The following is a 20,405-nucleotide window of genomic DNA, read 5'->3' as shown; positions in this document are numbered from 1 at the left end:
AGGCATGCGCCACCATGCTCAGCTAATTTTTTGCACTATTAGTAGAGATGGGGTTTCACCATGTTGACCAGGATGGTCTCGATCTCTTGACCTCGTCATCCACCCGCCTCAGCCTCCCAAAGTGCTGGGATTACAGGCTTGAGCCACTAAAGTTTAATTTTTTATAGAGACAGGGTCTCTCTGTGTTGCCCAGGTTGGTCTAGAACTCACGGGCTTGAAGGATCCTGCCTCAGCCCCACCCACTGGGCGTTCTCCATCTCCCAGTCCCGCCTTCTAAGGCTGGCCTTCATTCTAGGCCACACTCCCAGGTCTGTCTGATAAGAAACTGTTTACATCGGCCGGGCGCGCGGTGGCGCAAGCCTGTAATCCCAGCACTTTGGGAGGCCGAGGCGGGCGGATCACGAGGTCAAAAGATCGAGACCAGCCTGGGCAACATGGTGAAACCCCGTCTCTACTAAAAATACAAAAATTAGCTGGGCATGTTGGCATGTACCTGTAGTCCCAGCTACTCGGGAGGCTGAGGCAGGAAAATGGCTTGAACCCGAGAGGCAGAGGTTGCAGTGAGCCGAGTTTGCGCCACTGCACTCCGGCGCCTGGGGACAGAGTGAGACTCTGTCTCAGGAAGAAAGAAAGAGAGAGAGAGAGAGAGAGAGAGAGAGAAAGAAAGAAACCGTTTGCAATCTATCCTCTCTGAAGCCTAGTATCTGAAGGCTTCCTCTGCAAATAAGAACTTGGGTCTCGCCGGGCGCGGTGGCTCAAGCCTGTAATCCCAGCACTTTGGGAGGCCGAGGCGGGTGGATCACGAGGTCAAGAGATCGAGACCATCCTGGTCAACATGGTGAAACCCCGTCTCTACTAAAAATACAAAAAATTAGCTGGGCATGGTGGTGCGTGCCTGTAATCCCAGCTACTCAGGAGGCTGAGGCAGGAGAATTGCCTGAACCCAGGAGGCGGAGGTTGCGGTGAGCCGAGATCGCGCCATTGCACTCCAGCCTGGGTAACAAGAGCGAAACTCCGTCTCAAAAAAAAAAAAAAAAAAAAGAACTTGGGTCTCCTAGGCTGGCCAACATGGTGAAACCCCATCTCTACTAAAAATACAAAAATTAGCCAGGCGTGGTGGCTGGTGCCTGCCTGTAATCCCAGCTATTTGGGAGGCTGAGCCAGGAAAATTGCTTGAACCCCGGAGGCGGAGGTTGCAGTGAGCCGAGATGGCGACATTGCACTCCAGGTTGGGCAACAAGAGCGAGACTCCTTCTCAAAAAAAAAAAAAAAAAAAAAAGAATATTTCCCTACATATATACCTATAATTATATCTTAGTTCATAATTGGAGGAATGCCTAGAGTGGACACAGTACAGAGCATGAATTAAGGGAAAACAGTTATACCAGGACAAGAATCCATGGCCCAGGCAGCAGCGTTCAGTATCGTTAAGATACCCACTGTATGGCAAGCTTGGGGCAAGAGCCACTCCTGATAAAGGAGTTGTAGGACCTTGCTTCAGTTCTTGTCAAAGGCTGCCCTCAGAATGGCAATCCACCTTGGTGACTGTGAACTTTAGTCACAGTAGCTCTTGCTACTGTGCTGCTTGAAAAGCACCTTCCTATAGAACCCATTGGAAGCTGCCAGAAGGCGGCGGTAACCTTGACAGCTCTGTCACTGCTATGTGACTTAAAGCATCCTCCTATAAATCTTCTTAGAAGTAGTTTTCCCATAGATAGAAGTTATTGCACACTGCACCCTCTTCAATGCGCACGGCCCACCTTCAAGCCTCAGTGACCTAATGGGGGTGGACCCCTTACTGCATGCAGCCCTTGCCTTTGTGGGAACGGGCCCCTTGCTGTGCACTGTCCATCTCCTGGCCTAGGTGACCTAATGGGGGTGGACCCCATGTTTTATTGCTCACGACCCTATCACTATCCTTAAAGATGATTTCACTCACTGCCCTGCCCCCTAACCTATACACAATAAATACTCATGCTTCTGGACATTCGGGGCCTTGCCTGACTCCGCTTATAGGTGGCGTGGACCCCTGAGCCCAGCTGTGTTTTCTTTGTACTTCTATGTCCTGTCTCTTTATTTCTCGGATCCTGCGCCTCAGCATAGCATAAGGCTCACCCCACGACCCTGTGGGGCCATCAGCCATACATCTGGCTCCCAACGTGCCCTACACCAGAACAGGCAAGAATGTGATGCGTGTCATAGCCTATAATTTGTACGATAACATCAAGGTCGCTTTGCTCCAAGGGCAGGATCTATAGTGAGTACATGTTCTTATACAATCCAGGTTGTTTTAGGAACAATAAATAAAGTAGAAATCCTTGCTGGGCACAGTGGCTCATGCCTGGAATCCTAGAACTTTAGGAGGCCAAAGCAGGCAGATAGCCTGAGCCCAAGAGTTCGAGATCAGCCTGGGCAACATGTCATCAAAAAAAAAAAAAAAAAAGCCAGGCATGGTAGTGTGTGCCTGTAGTCTTAGTTACTTGGGAAGCTGAGGTGGCAGGATTGCTTGAACTCAGGTGAGGGAGGTTGCAGTGAGTAGAGACTGGGCCAGCCTGAGGGAGAGAACAAGACTCTGTCTCAAAAAAAAAAAAAAAAAAAAAAAGAGGCCAGGCATGCTGGCTCATGCCCGTAATCCCAGCACTTTGGGAGGCTGAAGTGGCAGGTCACGAAGTCAGGAGTTTGAGACGAGCCTGGCCAACATGGTGAAACCCCATCTCTACTAAAAATACAAAAATTAGCCAGGTGTGGTGGCAGATGCCTGTAATCCCAGCTATTCAGGAGGCTAAGGAAGGAAAATTGCTTGAACCTGGGAGGTGGAGGTTGCAGTGAGCTGAGACTGTGTCATTGCATTCCACCCTGGGCAACAGAGCGAAACTCTGTCTCAAAAAAAAAAAAAAAAAAAATTACTTAGGTTCTACTTTACTATGTTGCTTTGGGCAATTTAACTTCTCTGTTCCTCAGTTACCTCATCTCTACCTCCCTGGGTGGGCTGCTGATAGGAATCAATGCATGAAAAACTGAGCACAGTGCCTGACACATAAGAAGCACTCAGTAGGGTGGGTGTTGTGGCTCACACCTGTAATCTTACACTTTAGGAGGCCAAAGCAGGAAGACCACTTGAACCAAGGAGTTTGAGACCAATATGGGCAACATGGTGAGACCACATCTCTACAAAATAATAATAATAATAATTCTTGTTTTCTTTTTCTTTTTTTTTTTTTTGAGACGGAGTTTCGCTCTTGTTACCCAGGCTGGAGTGCAATGGCACGATCTCGGCTCACCACAACCTCCGCCTCCTGGGTTCAGGCAATTCTCCTGCCTCAGCCTCCTGAGTAGCTGGGATTACAGGCACGTGCCACCATGCCCAGCTAATTTTTTGTATTTTTAGTAGAGATGGGGTTTCACCATGTTGACCAGGATGGTCTCGATCTCCTGACCTCGTGATTTACCCGCCTCAGCCTCCCAAAGTGCTGGGATTACAGGCTTGAGCCACCGCGCCCAGCCTCTTGTTTTCTTTTTTAATAATTCTTTTTAAAAATTAGCCAGGTGTGGTGATGCACACCTGTATTCCCAGCTACTGGGGAGGCTGTGGTGGGAGGATTGCTTGAGCCCAGGAGTTCGAGGCTGCAGTGAGCTCTAGTCACGCCACTGCACTCCAGTCTGGGCGATGAAGTAAGACCATGTCTCAAAATAAATAAATAAAATAAATATTAAAAAAAAAAGATAAACAGTAAATGTCAGCTATTGTGATTATGGTTTGCCTTCATTAGAGGGCAGCCCTGAAGCCCCCAGCCCCTTTTCTGGGAGAAGGCAATAATCAGGGGCACGGAGGTCTCAAAAGGAGAGCAGCTCTGTCTGATGTTCTATCACCCCATCACCCCTTGGGGCAAGGCCCATGTTAGAAATCCTTAAGGCAGAATGAGTTCTCCATAGGCTGAGCCCAGGAGGAAGACACTGGTAACTGGCACTGTTCCGCAGCTCAGGAGAGCCAAATGCTGAATCTTCAATTATTTTGTGGGCCAGTTGCTAAACTGTTGGTAGGTTGAAACCAGCTGTGATGAGACTGTTTACACCATAGTAGTAGGCAAATGCTACAAATCAGGGCCTTTCTCCTCCACCTGCTAGCACTGCCCATAAACAATTATCTGCTTCAAATTAATGTCTGCTGGCCAGTCTCGGTGGCACACATCTGTAATCCCAGCACTTTGTGAGGCCAAGGCAGGCGGATCACTTGAGGCCACAAGTTTGAGACCAGCCTGGCCAACATGTGAAACGCTGTCTCCTAAAAACACAAAAATTAGCCGGGTGTGGTGGCATGTGCCTGAAATCCCAGCCACTCAGGAGGCTGAGGCGGGCTGAGGCTTAAACCTGGGAGGCAGGGGTTGCAGTGAGCTGAGATCGCACCACTGCACTCCAACCTGGGTGACAGAGTGAGACTCCATCTCCAAAAAACTAACAAAAACACTAAAATTAGTGTCTGGTGCTCCCTTCCTACTGAAAAGGCAGGGAGGAGCAAGAAAGGGAGGAGAAAGCAACGTTTTTCCCCTGGAGTTGTTCCAGATTGGGGCATCAGCAGTGCACTTCCAGAACCACCTGCAGAATCCAGCACAGTGCTGGTGTTGAGTCACCCATCATATTCTCCCAAACTGACCCCAGCTCTCCAGACACTTTGAGACTTCTCCAATCTCTGTTTCTACCTGATTCAACCCAGCCCCCAGCTGTCCTGTGCTGGAGCTACTGGGGTTGGTCACAGCACTGGACAATCAGTCCCTGACTAGGGCCACATTAGGGGCACACTCATACCCAAGTCCTCATGTGGACAGATGGAGAAGGAATTTCAGGTGAGGTGGCTCATGCCTGTAATCCCAGGACTTTGGGAGGCCAAGGCAGGAGAATAATTTGCACTCAGGAGTTACAGACCAGCCTGGGCAAAACAGTGAGACCCCCATCACTAAAAAAATTAAAAATTGGTCAGGTGTGGTGACACACTCCTGTGGTCCCAGATACTTGGCAGGCTGAAGTAGGATGGCTTGAGCCCAGGAGTTTGAGACCAGCCTGGGCAACATAAGGAGACACCTGTCTCTATTTATGTATATATTTATTTATTTTTGAAACAGTCTCACTCTGTTGCCCAGGCTGGAATGCAGTGATGTGATCTCAGCTTTCTGCAACCTCCCCCTCCAGGGTTCAAGCAATTCTCCCACTTCAGCCTCCCGAGTAGCTGAGATTACAGGCATATGCCATCAGGTCTGGCTAATTTTTATATTTTTAGTAGAGAAGGGGTTTCACCATGTTGGCCAGGCTGCTCTCTAACTCCTGACCTCAGGTGATCCTCCTGCCTCAGTGTCCCAAAGTGCTGGGATTACAAGCATGAGACACTGTGCCCGGACGCTGTCTCTATTTAAAAAAAAAAAAAAAAAGAATGAGAGAGAGAGAGACAGAGAGAGAGCGTGAGAGAAGGAATTTCTACTGCAACCCGCAACTCTGAGTGGGAAGAGCATGGGAGAAACATCTCCAGCTCTTCTTCTCTGATGAGTGAGCTTAGAATAAGAAACTAAGTGCACTCAGCTCAGCCCTCTTCTCCAACCTGCCTCACCAAAGGAGGCACCCTGGCCTGCTGAGCAGGTGGTGAGCCCACAGAGCTGGGGTTAGCCACACATAACGTTCATCTCATGGGTGGGCGCTCCCGATTACGGTCTGACACCTGCATCTTTCAAGTGGCTCAGGCTCAAAAGGCAGGAAAAGGAGTTGTTACTTACTGAACCCCTAAAACCTGAGCCATCTGCAAGGCCCTGCCCACTCTTGTCCCCAATATCTCCTTTTGTTTATTTTATTTTTTGAGACGGAGTTTCGCTCTTGTTACCCAGGCTGGAGTGCAATGGCACGATCTCGGCTCACCGCAACCTCTGCCTCCTGGGTTCAGGCAATTCTCCTGCCTCAGCCTCCTGAGTAGCTGGGATTACAGGCACGCACCACCATGCCCAGCTAATTTTTTGTATTTTTAGTAGAGACGGGGTTTCACCATGTTGACCAGGATGGTCTCGATCTCTTGACCTCGTGATCCACCCGCCTCGGCCTCCCAAAGTGCTGGGATTACAGGCTTGAGCCACCGCGCCCGGCCTATTTTATTTTTTTTTTGAGACAGGTTCTCACTGTCGCCCAGGCGGGAGTGCAGTGATCACAGCTCACTGAAACCTCTGAGTCCCAAGCTCAAGCGATCCCTCAACCTCAGCCTCCGGAATAGCTGGGATAGCAGGGAGTAGCTGGGTAGGTACACACCACCAGTCCTGGCTAATTTTTTTTTGTAGAGATGGGTCTTCACCATGTTGCCCAAGCTGGTCTCAAACTCCTGAACGCAAAGTGATTCACCTGCCTCTGACGCCCCAGGCTGGTCTTGAACTCCTGGGCTCAAGTTATCCAACCTCCTTGGCTTCCTGAAGTGCTGGGATTACAGATGTGAGCCGCCATGCCTGGCCTCAACCTCACTTTCGATGGCTCTTCCCTCTGCTCCTCTGCCACACCTCCTTTCTGTTTCTGGAAAATGCCAAGTTCATTCTTACCTTAGCAGCGTCGGCCTTTCCTCTTCTCCCCAAGTTCTTCTGACGTTTGCTTTTTTTTCACCTTTCAGATCTCAGCACAGAGGCCTGCCCTGCTCACTCATCCATACGAGTGTGCCTCCATCATATGACCCTGGTGTATTGTCCCAGAGTTTCCAAAATTACAACGTGGTGGCTGGGCATGGTGGCTCATGCCTGTAATTCCAGCACTTTGTGAGGCTGAGGCAGGCGGATCACCTGCGGTCAGAAGTTTGAGACTAACCTGGGCAATATGGCGAAACCCCATCTCTACTAAAAATACAAAAAATTAGCCAGGTGTAGTGGCAGGCACCCGTAATCCCAGCTACTTGGGAGGCTGAGGCAGAAGAATTACTAGAACCCAGGAGGCAGAAGTTGCAGTGAGCCAAGATCGCAGCATTGCACTCCAGCTTAGGTGACAGTGAGACTCCATCCCCCCCAAAATTTAAAACATGGATCAGTTTACCTGTTTGTTGTCCTGTCTTCTCTATGAGATCTATGAGGGCAGGGTCTTGTCAGTTTGTTCACTGCTGTGGTCCCAGTTTCCCAGAACCTAGAACAGTGCCTGCAAAATAGGCAGAGCTCGAGAAACACTGGTTGAATAAATAAACTGAATACTTCTTGGGAAAATTTTTTATTTAATAGCAAAATAATATATGTCTTGGAAAATACAGCATACAAAATACAGAAAATAGAATTGAGAACTTTTATAAGCATTTCAATCATCGAATTGTGAGTCTCCGTTGTCCTCTCAGCGAGTCTTCGTGCGTGTAGGTATATAAATGGTATATAGGCGTGTGGGTATGCATGCATAGACAGTCCTTCTTGGGTACTCTTAAGGGGGCCCATTGGGTGCCCGTAAATCTTTCTTCTTTTTAAAAAGATGAGGTTTCACCATGATGGCCAGGCTGGTCTTAAACTCCTGACCTCAGGTGATCCAGGCACCTCGGCCTCCCAAAGTGCTAGGATTACAGGTGTGAGCCACCACGTATGGCGGGTGCCTGTAAATCTTAACCTCACCCCTTCCTCATCCATCCTGTTCCTGAGGACGATCCTGAAGGTGACTCTTCATTGAGAGCCTCTGGAGGCTGAGAGCTTTTAGAGTAAGGCTTTACAATGTAATTATGAGGTAGCTGTGATTGTCCTTATTTCAGGATGTGTAGGCTTCCGAGAGGCTGATGATATGACCCAGGCCACACAGCTGGCAAACAGTGATTCCAATGGTCTGGAAGTCTCTGGGCCTCTGTCCTCTAAACCTGGGGCTTTCAGTTTCCTCAAGTCTGATTATCTGCCCTCTTCAAAGTGCTGCTCAAAGGGGCTGGGGCTCAACAATGAAAGCTGGCATGGGTCCTAGAGACGGTGGAGCAGTTACATCCACCAGTCCATGGACTCTTTGGGGCAAGCCCTGACGATGACCATACAGTGGGGCAGCCCCTTACACAGGATCTTCTCAGCTTCCTGACCCTCCCACCCCAGCCCCTGCAGCTCAAGCACTCTGAGCTTAGGCATGGTGAGGCAAGAGGAGAGGATTTCAGTGGGGGTGGGCATTTCTGGGGTGACAAGAGGACCCTGCAGGCACAGACTCTCCAGGGCCGGCATCCCCTCCAGGACAGCCAGACCCGGGGCAGAGAGGCCCCTCACGGTCAGCCGGATCTTCCGCACATCTCGGAGGTGGCGGCTGATGGCCAGTAGGGTGCTGTCAGCAGACAGGGTGCAGCCCACCACCTCGAGCCTCTGCAGGTAGCTGAGCTCCTGCAGGCTGGCATCCAGCCCTGTCTCGGTTACACGGTAGGTACCACCCAGCACCAGTGAACGCAAGGCCCGGAAGCGCGTCAGGCCCTGCAGGTGCTCGTCACGGAAGGCAGGGACGCGGTCCAGCACGATGCATTCGAGCAGGGGCAGCACGGTGGGGTCCTGCTGCTTGAGGAGCCAGGCCATGGAGATCTCACAGCTGTGCAGCTCCAGGGTCCTCAGGGTGCTAGGCAGGCTGGTGATAGGCACCATGCTCAAGTCGGCCACGTGCAGGCAGAGCCGCTGCAGGTTGGGGCACTTCTGGCCCAGGGCTCTCAACAGGGCAGGGGACAATTGGGGGGCCTGGGAGCCGGAGAACAGGTAGCCGCCCATCCGCAGGGAATGGAGTCGGGATCCCATGTACCTTCGAAGGAGGTGCCACATGACTTTAGGTCGCATCTGTAAGACCCAGAGATTGGGGTGACAGGGTGAGAGGTATGGAGCTTCCAAGGTCCCTGCTGGGCTGAAGACAGACATCCCTGGGGTGGAGGATTCTGGTGCCTTGCTGGGCTTCTGCCCTTCCCTAGACAGTCTCCTCCCCAGGTTCAACAAGACAGTTTCAGTGCACCATCTTGCCTGCTAGGGCTTTGAACAAATCTTTTTTTTTTTTTTTTGACAGGGTCTTGCTCTGTCACCCAGGCTGGAGGGCAGTGACGAGATGATGGCTCACTGCAGCCTGGACCTCCTGGGCTCAAGTGATTCTCCCACTTCAGCTTCCCAAGTGGCTTGGACTACTGACACATTCCCAGCTAATTTTTGCTATTTTTAGTAGAGACGAGGTCTTTTTTTTGAGACGGAGTTTCCCTCTTGTTACCCAGGCTGGAGTGCAATGGCGCGATCTCAGCTCACCACAACCTCCGCCTCCTGGGTTCAGGCAATTCTCCTGCCTCAGCCTCCTGAGTAGCTGGAATTACAGGCATGTGCCACCATGCCCAGCTAGTTTTTTGTATTTTTAGTAGAGACGGGGTTTCACCATGTTGACCAGGATGGCCTCGATCTTTCGAACTCGTGATCCACCCGCCTCGGCCTCCCAAAGTGCTGGGATTACAGGCTTGAGCCACCGCGCCCGGCCGAGACGAGGTCTTGATATGTTGCCCAGGCTAGTCTCCAACTCCTGGATTTAAGAGACCCTCCTACCTCAACCCTCAAAGTGCTAGATCTGCAGGTGTGAGTCACTGCACTCGGCCACTTAGAATAAATCTGGTGGGGCAAAGAGATACTAACAGAATTTATCTTTAGCAATACATTCTCTTATTGTTTTTCTGGACTAAGAAAGAAAGCAAAGCAACCCACTGATATTTTACACCTTTCTTTCCTTTTTTTTTTTTTTTTTTTTCTGAGATGGAGTCTCACTTTGTCCCCCAGGCTGAAGTGCAGTGGCACGATCTCAGTTCACTGCAACCTCCACACCCTGGAGTTCAAGCAATTCTCCTGCCTCAGCTTCCTCAGTAACAGGGATTATAGGTGCCTGCCACTGTGCCTGGCTAATTTTTTTGTATTTTTAATAGAGATGGGGTTTCATCATCTTGGTCAGGCTGGTCTTGAACTCCTGACCTCGTGATCCACCCACCTCGGCTTCCCAAAGTGCTGGATTATAGGCATGAGCCACCATGCCCAGCCTGTTTTACCCCTTTCTTAATGATTACCAGTAGAAATAAGCAATACAGAATAAAAACTTTTAAAGGTGAAAACTACCCAGAGTAAATCAAGTCTATGCTAAAAAAACAAAACAACAAATAAAAAGGCCAGGCATGGTGGTTCACGCTTGTAATCCCAGCACTTTGGGAGGCTGAGGCGGGTGGATTGCCTGAGCTCAGGAGTTCAAGACCACCCTGGGCAACAGGGCAAAAACCCTGTCTATACTAAAAATAAATAAAAGCCAGGCATTACAGGCTCATTACACCTGTAATCCCAGTACTTTGGAAGGTTGAGGCAGGTGGATCACTTGAGGTCAGGAGTTTAAGACCAGCCTGTCTAACATGGTGAAACCCCATCTGTACTTAAAATACAAAAATTAGCTGGGTGTGGTGGGTCTCTGAAATCCCAGCTACTTGGGAGGCTGAGGCAGGAGAATTGATTGAATCTGGGAAGCAGAGACAAGTTTGCACCATTGCACTCCAGCTTGGGTGACAAGTGTGAAACTCCGTCTCAAAAAATAAATTTAAAAAATATAAATAAAAGTAATAGCCGGGCACGGTGGTGGCATGAGAACCACCTCTGGGAAGCAGTGGCTGCAGTGAGCTGAGATCACACCACTGCACTCCTGCCTGGGCAACAGGGTGAGACTGTCTCAAAACAAACAAACAAACAACAAAAAAAAAATGGCCAAGCACGGTGACTCACACCTGTAATCCCACACTTTGGGAGGCTGAGGCAAGCGGATCACCTGAGGTCAGGAGTTCAAGACTAGCCTAACCAACAAGAGAAACCCCATTTCTACTAAAAATACAAAATTAGCTGGGTATGGTGGAGCATGCCTGTGATCCCAGCTACTCAGAAGGCTGAGGCAGGAAAATTGCTTAAACTTGGGAGGTGGAGGTTGCAATGAGCTGAGATCGTACCACTGCACCAAACTAGGCAAGAAGAATGAAGTGAAACTTTGTCTCAAAAAGAAAAAAAAAGGAAAAAATCACAACCTGGTACAGTGAAAGCTGCAAAAATCAACCCTGGGAAGTCAGACTTAGTAGGGAAAAAAAAAAAAAAAAAAAAAAAAAAAAAAATATATATATATATATATATATATATATACACACACACACACACACATATATATAATATATATATATATATAAAATTGATAGCACTGGGCTTATCATTATCAGTACATTTTATGTTAGAAAAAATTAGCAGGCTTACATCTGCCTTTTATTGCTGGATTTCTCTACTAGGCATCATAGGGTCTAACAGAAAAAGCAAAATTGTCTAATAACATATTCACATGTGCTTACAAAGGTGTTTCTACATCAAACTCTTTCATTCACGGAAAGAAAACAGCTTATGATCAATCCTTAAGAAAGCATGCTTACATTTGCCTTTTATACATGCATATGTAAACCTGTGTAATATGAACTGTATCAGTCTGTTTTCACACTGCTGATAAAGATATACCTGAGACTTGGAAGAAAAAGAGGTTTAATTGGACTTACAGTTCCACATGGCTGGGGAGACCTCAAAATCATGGCAGGAGGCAAAAGGCACTTCTTATGTGGCGGCAGCAACAGAAAACGAGAAAGACTGGGCATGGTGGCTCACGCCTGTAATCCAAGCACTTTGGGACACTGAGGTGGATGGATCACAAGGGTAGGAGATCGAGACTGTCCTGGCCAACATGGTAAAACCCTGTCTCTACTAAAATACAAAAAATTAGCTGGGTATGGTGGCACACCTGTAGTCCCAGCTACTCAGGAGGCTGAGGCAGGGGAATCGCTTGAACCTGGGAGGCGTAGGTTGCAGCGAGCCAAGATCATGCCACTGCACTTCAGCCTTGAAAAAGAGCAAGACTCCATCTCAAAAAAAGAAAAGAAAAGAAAAGAAAATGAGGAAGATGTGAAAGAGGAAATTCCTTATAAACCCACCAGATCTCATGAGATTCACTATCACAAGAATAGCATGAGAAAGACCAGCCCCCGAGACTCCATCACCTCCCCCTGGGTCCCTCTCACAACACGTGGACATTCTGGGAGATACAATTTGAGTTAAGATTTGGGTGGAGACATAGCCAAACTATATCATCCCACTCCTGGCCCCTCCACATCTCACGTCCTCACATTTCACAACCAATCATGCCTTTCCAATAGTCCTCCAAAGTCTTAACTCATTTCAGCATTAACCCAAAAGTCCACAATCCAAAGTCTCATCTGAGACAAGGCAAGTCCCTTCCACCTATGAGCCTGTGGAATCAAAAGCTAGCTAGTTACTTCCTAGATACAATGGGGGTACAGGTATTGGGTAAATATAGCCATTCCGAATGGAAGAAATTGGCCAAAACAAAAGGGTTACAGGGCTCATGCAAGTCTGAAATCCAGCAGGGCAGCCACATTTTAAAGCTCTAAAATGATCTCCTTTGATTCCGGGTCCCACATCCAGGTCATGCTGATGCAAGAGGTGGGTTCCCATGGTCTAATCCTTGTGGCTTTATAGGGTACAGTCTCCCTCCCAGCTGCTTTCACAGGCTGGTGTTGAGTGTCTGAAGCTTTTCCAGATGCACGGTGCAAGCTGTGGGTGGATCTACCTTTCTGGAGGCTGGAAGACAGTGGCCCTCTTCTCACAGCTCTAAGCAGTGTCCAGTAGGCACTAGGCAGGGCCCCAACAGGGACTGTGGGGAGGGGGCTCTGACCCGACATTTCCCTTCCACACTGTCCTAGCAGAAGTTCTCCATGAGGGCCGCACCCCTGTAGCAAACTTTTGCCTGAACATTCAGGCGTTTCCATACATCTGAAATCTAGGCAGAGGTTCCCAAACCTCAATTCTTTTCTTTTTTTGAGATGGAGTTTCACTCTTGTTACCCATGCTGAAGTGCAATGGCACAATCTCGAGTCACTGTAATCTCTACCTCCTGAGTTCAAGCAATTCTCCTGCCTCAGCCTCCTGAGTACCTGGGATTATAAGCATGTGCCACCATGCATTTTTTTTTGCATTTTTAGTAGAGATGGGGTTTCACCATATTGGCCAGGCTTGTCTCGAACTCTTGACCTCAAGTGATCTGTCCACCTTGGCCTCTGAAAGTGCTGGGATTACAGGTGTGAGCCACTGCACTCAGCCCCAAACCTCAGTTATTGACTTCTGTACACCAGCAGGCTCAAGACCATGTGGAATATGCCATGGCTTGGGGCTTCCACCCTCTGAAGCCATAGCCCAAGGTATATGTTGGCCCCTTTTAGCCACGGCTGGAGCAGCTGGGACACAAGGCACCAAGTTCCCTGCTGCATGCAGCAGGGGAACCTGAGTCCAGCCCATGAAACCATTTTTTCCTCCTGGGCTTCCAGGCTTGTGATGGGAGGGGCTGCTGTGAAGGTCTCTGACATGGCCTAGAGACATTTTCCCCATGGTCCATTAGGTTCCTTGCAACTTATGCAAATTTCTGTAGCCAGCTTAAATTTTCCCCCAGAAAATAGGTTTTTCTTTTCTATCACATAGTCAGGCTACAAATTTTCCAAACTTTTCTGTATAGGGCACCAGCCCCCACACCACCCACAGGGTATCCTGAGTTCAGTAGTGACAAAGGAATGAGAAAAAGACAGGTTAAGAATGCATAAAGTGGGATCAGGGGGCCAGGAACAATAAACTTTAAAACTGGAGGCTGCAAAGGCCCAAGCTTTGGTTTTCCACAGTATTTATTGAATACAATCACTTTATAGTGCAGATGGTGGGGTGAACTGGTGAAAGGGAGGCTGCACATTAAACATAAGATTGACAGCAGTGGCAGTTTATTAGAGTTTCTCAAGAGCTAAAAGCATATGCTTATCTACAGACAATGCAGCTCATGGGAGCAGGCTTAGAAAGGAGCCTAAATGTCTGGTTGCATTCCAGTGCTTCAAGGGAGTGTTATGTCCTTGGGCACTATGTTTAAAATATCAGAGCTTAGGTCACTCTGTACCTGGGAACATACTGGCAATAGAGCGGCCTTCCTCCCCAGAGGCCTCCTGTGGCCTTCTGCAGTTCATTGCTCATGAATTCTTTTATACATTACTTATAACCAGTTTATGTAGGCACACTGTAAACTCTTCCTCCATTGCTGCTTCCCTCAACATTTTTGCTCTGCTTCCCTTTTAAAACTGAATGCCTTTAACAGTACCCAAGTCACTTCTTGAATGCTTTGCTGCTTAGAAATTTCTTCCACCAGAGGCCAGGTGCAGTGGCCCATGCCTGTAATCCCAGCACTTTGGGAGGCTGAGGTGGTCGGATCACCTGAAGTCAGAAGTTCAAGACCAGCCTGGCCAACATGGTGAAACCCTGTCTCTACTAAAATACAAAAAAGAGCCAGGCATGATGGCGGGTACCTGTAATCCCAGCTACTCAGGAGCCTGAGACAGAATTGCTTGAACTGGGGAGATAGTGGTTGCAGTGAGCCGAGATCGCATCACTGCATTCTAGCCTGGGTGGCTGAGTGAGACTGTCTCAAAAAAAAAAGGGAATTTCTTCCACCAGATACCCTAAATCATCTTTCTGAAGTTAAAAGTTCCAGAAATCCCTAGGGTCGAGGCAAAATGCCATCAGTCTCTTTGCTAAAACATAACAAGAGTCACCTTTACTCCAGTTCCCAACAAGTTTTCGTCTCCATCTGAGACTACCTTAGCCTAGACCTTTTCGTCCATATCACTATCAGCATTTTGGGCAAAGCCATCCAAGAAGTCTCCAGGAAGTTCTAAACATTCCCACATTTTCCTGTCTTCTTCTGAGCCCTCCAAAATGTTTCAACCTCTGGAGTTCCAAAGTTGAGTCCACATTTTTGGGTATCTTTTCAGCAATACCCCACTCTACTGGTAACAATTTATTGTATTAGTCTGTTTTCACACTGCTGATAAAGACATACCTGAGACTGGGAAGAAAAAGAGGTTTAAGTGGACTTAACAGTTTCACATGGCTGGGGCAATCTCAAAATCATGGCAGGAGGTGAAAGGCACTTCTTACATGGCGGCAGCAAGAGAAAATGAGAAAGAAGCAAAAGCAAAACCTCTGATAAACCCATCAGATCTTGTGAGACTTACTATCACAAGAATAGCATCGAAGTGGGGAGATCCCATAAGTGCCGAGGCAGAAGCCAAAGGCCTCAGCCTATTTGGATATAAATAATGAAGAAGAAAGTAACTAGAGCTATAACCTTAGTAGTTATTAGTTATTCATAGGTAATCTTTTTTTTTTTTTTTTTTTGAGACAGAGTTTCACTCATTACCCAGGCTGGAGTGCAATGGCGCGATCTTGGCTCACCGCAACCTCTGCCTTCTGGGTTCAGGCAATTCTCCTGCCTCAGCCTCCTAAGTAGCTGGGATTGCAGGCATGCGCCGCCATGCCCAGCTAATTTTTTGTATTTTTAGTAGAGACAGGGTTTTCACCACGTTGACCAGGATGGTCTCGATATCTTGACCGTGTGATCCACCCGCTTCGGCTTCCCAAAGTGCTGGGATTACAGGCTTGAGCCACTGCGCCCGGCCTCATAGGTAATCTTAATTCTTTTACTAATGCCTCCCAGGTCAGAAGTGTGAACCTGGGGCGACATTGTGAAATGAATGACTCTAAGACAAGACACTTTAAGCCCTCTGTCATGCCTGGAGGGTGCCTTAGCTGAGTGGCAGTGCCAGTGCCAGGAAAGTGCCTGCAGTTTAGTCAGCTAGGGAAGGAGATGTCAAAAATAGCTCTTGTGGTGGGCCTGATGTTGTCAGGTAGGCCCGCAGACATTCGGGGGCTTAACTGTCTCTGTGTGATGATGTGCTTCAGTGGTCACGTTCCATGTCCACTCTCATGTTCCACTTCTGGTTCCTTTTTTCTTAGAAGAGATAATCAGTAAAAGTAATATAAATCTTACGATCTTTATTCTTATTTTATTTTGGTTTTTTTGAGATCGAGTTTCACTCTTGTTACCCAGGCTGGAGTGCAATGGCGCCATCTCGGCTCACCGCAACCTCTGCCTCCTGGGTTCAGGCAATTCTCCTGCCTCAGCCTCCTGAGTAGCTGGGATTACAGGCACGCACCACCATGCCCAGCTGATTTTTCGTATTTTTAGTAGAGACAGGGTTTCACCATGTTGACCAGGATGGTCTCGATCTCTCGACCTCGTGATCCACCCGCCTCGGCCTCCCAAAGTGCTAGGATTACAGGCTTGAGCCACTGCGCCCGGCCCTTTTTTTTTTTTTTTTTGAGACGGAGTTTCACTCTTGTTACCCAGGCTGGAGTGCAATGGCGCGATCTCGGCTCACCACAACCTCCGCCTCCTGGGTTCAGGCAATTCTCCTGCCTCAGCCTCCTGAGTAGCTGGGATTACAGGCACGTGCCACCATGCCCAGATAATTTTTTGTATTTTTAGTAGAGACGGGGTTTCACCATGTTGACCAGGTTGGTCTTGATCTCTTGACCTCGTGATCCACCCGCCTCAGCCTCCCAAAGTGCTGGGATTACAGGCTTGAGCCACCGCGCCCGGCGTTTTTTTTTTTTTTTTTTTTAAAGACAGTCTTGTTCTATTGCCCATGCTGGAGTGCAGTGGCACAATCTTGGCTCACTGCAACCCCCGCATCCCAGGTTCAAGCAATTCCTCTGCCTCAGCCTCCTCAGCAGCTGGGATTACAGGTGAGTGCCACCACGCCTGGCTAATTTTTTTGTATTTTAGTAGATATAGGGTTTCACCATGTTGGCCAGGATAGTCTCGATCTCCTGACCTTGTGATCCACCTGCCTCGGCCTCACAAAGTGTTGGGATTACAGGCATGAGCCACTGCCCCTGGCCTATTTTTTCTTAACAAGTATGGAAAAGTGCTGATGCATTGTGCTCCTTACCTCATCTTGGCTACCTGAAAGTCTTGAGCCCCTACCTGTAAGACATGTGATGTACTTGACCCGATCACTGCCACGCCCTATTCACCTTGCCCCCAGTCGTAGACCACCAAGGCCATGCCCTACCTGTGCCCTCCCTACCCTGTCCACAGATTTGCAACTCAATAAAAGTGAGAGCATCCAGGTATTCAGGGCTACTGCCAGACTCTGCCCTTTGGTTGGCAGTGGACCACAGGGCCCAAACTCTCTTTTCTCTATCTCTGTGTGTTGTGTCTTTTATTTCTACAATTTCTCACCTTCGCACCAGCAGGGAGGGGTTCACAGAACCCTGGAGGGCTGGACCCTACATAGCACGAGAAAGACAGGCCCGCCGTGCGCGGTGGCTCAAGCCTGTAATCCCAGCACTTTGGGAAGCCGAGGCGGGTGGATCACGAGGTCAAGAGATCGAGACCATCCTGGTCAACATGGTGAAACCCCGTCTCTACTAAAAATACAAAAATTAGCTGGGCATGGTGGAGTGTGCCTGTAATCCCAGCTACTCAGGAGGCTGAGGCAGGAGAATTGTCTGAACCCAGGAGGCGGAGGTTGCGGTGAGCCGAGATCGCACCATTGCACTCCAGCCTGGGTAACAAGAGCGAAACTCCGTCTCAAAAAAAAACAAAGAAAGAAAGAAAGACAGGCCCTCATGATTCAATTACTTCCCTCTGGGTCCCTCCCACAACATGTGGGAATTCTGGGAGATACAATTCAAGTTGAGATTTGGGTGAGGACACAGTCAAACCATATTATGAACTAAGAGAGAAAGAACCATGTTCTAATGAATCATTTCAGGAGGCTGAGGCAGAAAGATTGTGTGAGCCCAGGAGACTGAGGCTGCAGTGAGCTATGATTTTGCCACTATACCCCACAGCCTGGGTGAAGAGTGAGATCCCATCTCAAAAAAACAAATTAGAAAAAGATGCACTGGCCGGGCGCGGTGGCTCACGCCTGTAATCCCAGCACTTTGGGAGGCCGAGGTGGGTGGATCACGAGGTCAAGAGATCGAGACCATCCTGGTCAACACAGTGAAACCCCGTCTCTACTACAAATACAAAAAATTAGCTGGGCATGGTGGCACGTGCCTGTAATCCCAGCTACTCAGGAGGCTGAGGCAGGAGAATTGCCTGAACCCAGGAGGCGGAGGTTGCGGTGAGCCGAGATCGCGCCATTGCACTCCAGCCTGGGTAACAAGAGCGGAACTCCTTCTCAAAAAAAAAAAAAAAAAAAGAAAGAAAAAGATACACTGCAGAGCATAAATGTTATGGGCTACTTTTGACAGAGGAATCAAATCTTCCTGGCCAAATTTAGACTTGTGTAGGTTAGGGGAAATGGACTAACATAGTGACCACTGAATGGTAACTCACAAGGGTAGCAGTTAAAGTTGATAAAATTTTAAATGCATACAAAACCGACATATAAATCAACTTTTCCTCACAAAACCAACAACTGAGAATACTCTTTAAGTTTCATAATATTAGGCGAGGGTCTGTGGCTCATACCTGTAATCCCAGCTCTTTAGGAGACTATAGGGAACAACCTGAGACCAGGAGTTCGAGATCATCCTGGAAAACATTGCAAGACTCTGTCCTTAAGAAAAGAACCTCAAAAGCAATGTTGTATGAAAGGGAGTTATAGATGGATATATACAGGAAAATAGTCTAAATAGTAGAATACTATCTAAAGAGTAGAACAGTATTACCAAAGTTTAGAAACACATCAATAATACTGTATTTGTTTACGGACACACACATATGAAGTAAGGTAAAAGGAAGGGTGCAAATCCACTTTACAATAGCAGTTATCTATGAAGACGATTTCAAAAAGGGCAACAAATATATCTATAAATGTTTTGAGCCAGTTGCAGTGGCTCATGCCTGTTACCTGAGCACTTTGGGAGGCTAAGTTGGGAGGATTACTTAAGCCCAGGAGTTCGAGACCAGACTGGGCAACATAGTGAGACTATGCCTCCACAAAATATAAAAAAATTAGCAGGTGTAGTGGTTAGTGCCTATGGTCCCAGCTACTCGGGAAGGTGACACAAGAAGACAGCTTGAGCTTGGGAGGTCGAGGATGCATTCGAACCACTGCACTTGAGCTTGAGCAGCAGAGCGAGACCCTGTCTCAAAAACAATACAAAACAAAAATTTGGCAGGGTGCGGTGCCTCACGCCTGTAATCCCAGCACTTTGGGAGGCCAAGGCGGGCAGGTCACAAGGTCAGGAGTTCGAGAACAGCTTGGCCAATACGGTGAAACCCCGTCTCTACAAAAAATACAAAAATTAGCCTGGCGGTGGAGGCGCAGGCCTGTAGTCCCAGCTACTCGGGAGTCTGAGGCAGGAGAATTGCTTGAACCCAGGAGGCGGAGGTTGCGGTGAGCCAAGATCGTGCCACTGCACTCCAGCCTGGGCGATGGAGTGAGACTCCATCTCAGAAAAAACAACAACAAAAAAACCCCCCCAAAACCCCACTTGATAACATGGTAATAAATTAGCATTTATCGAATGATAAATATGTGCCAGACTGTTCTAAGCCCTTTCCCTGCACGATCTCAGTGAAGTCCCACAATATTATCCCCATTGCAGGGATGCAGAAATTGAGGCCCTGAGGTCGAAGAGGAGGAGGTAAGAGATGATGCCGGGATGGGCCCCGGACCGTCTGACTCTAAATCCCCAACCCAGGCCCCGGCACACTGTCCTAGGGTGGGAGAGGTGGTCTTCGGGGTCCGGGCACCGCAACCGCGGCCCAGACCCGACCAGCCAGCCCCGCGTACCGTGTAGAGCGTCAGGTCGACATGTCGCCACAGCCACCGGTCGTCCACCAGCCTCTTCCAGCGGTGACAGACCCTGCGGGAGGGGACCCATGATTAGAACGACCCCGGCCCCGGGCCACATCCACATCTCCAGGTGCCAGGTCCACCCTCCGCCCGGCCCTTCCCCCCCGCACCTGGAGATGCGGATCCGGTCCCGTACCGGGAGGTAAGAGAAGATTTCGAGGAGGACCGAGTCCGGCAGTTCGACCAAAGTCGCCATGATCCCGCCAACGCGCACTTCCGCTTCCGGTTAAGGAGACCCGAGGGGTCCTCCTGGGGGCCCCGAGGTGAGGTTGAAAAGGCGGCGGCCGCGACCTCCCCGTAACCCGCTGAGAAATTTGACTTTCCTCTCGCTGGGAAGCGATTGCGTCCCAGGGCAGGACCAGCCGTATCCGCGAATGCGGACCGGCTCCAGCTGCGAACCGAGACCAGAACCCAGCCTGGAAAGCGTGGCTGAGGCAGCGAGAGGCCTGGAGGACGTGGCCGAGGCGTGATTTGGCCCCGACTAGGAACTAAGACCAAGTCTGGAAGGCGGGCCTGGAGTGAGGCAAAGCTCGGGGGCGGAGCCGGAGACTAGGACCAAGTTCGGAAGGCGTAGCTGGGGTGGTGGAAGGATGGAGGCTGGGTTTGAGACGCGAACCAAGCCCAGAAGGCGTGGCTGGGGCGGGCGAGGCCCAGGGGCGGGGCTAGAGATGAGAACCAAGCCTGA

General features: G+C 49.1%; 1 protein-coding gene across 2 annotated transcripts; it reads right to left on the bottom strand.

Annotated features, from left to right (window-relative positions):
• Positions 1–3,191: 3,191 nt before the first annotated feature.
• Positions 3,192–20,262, bottom strand: FBXL12 (F-box and leucine rich repeat protein 12). Of its 2 annotated transcripts, none has more exons than XM_003938933.4 (3): positions 19,857–20,262; positions 19,658–19,730; positions 3,192–8,765 (listed from the first exon to the last, which is right to left on the bottom strand). In XM_003938933.4, exon 3 carries the CDS (start codon positions 8,763–8,765, stop codon positions 7,944–7,946), a length of 822 nt encoding a protein of 273 aa, XP_003938982.1. In that variant the 5' UTR covers positions 19,658–19,730; positions 19,857–20,262; the 3' UTR covers positions 3,192–7,943. The 2 variants fall into 2 exon arrangements, with proteins under 2 accessions (XP_003938982.1, XP_003938981.1); XM_003938932.4 differs by having other exon boundaries at positions 19,831–19,994.
• Positions 20,263–20,405: the final 143 nt, after the last annotated feature.

Source organism: Saimiri boliviensis, chromosome 14, assembly GCF_048565385.1.
Source record: "Saimiri boliviensis isolate mSaiBol1 chromosome 14, mSaiBol1.pri, whole genome shotgun sequence".
Taxonomy (NCBI): domain Eukaryota; kingdom Metazoa; phylum Chordata; class Mammalia; order Primates; family Cebidae; genus Saimiri; species Saimiri boliviensis.
Note: the sequence above shows the minus strand (reverse complement) of the source record. Positions and strands in the feature narration are given on the sequence as shown.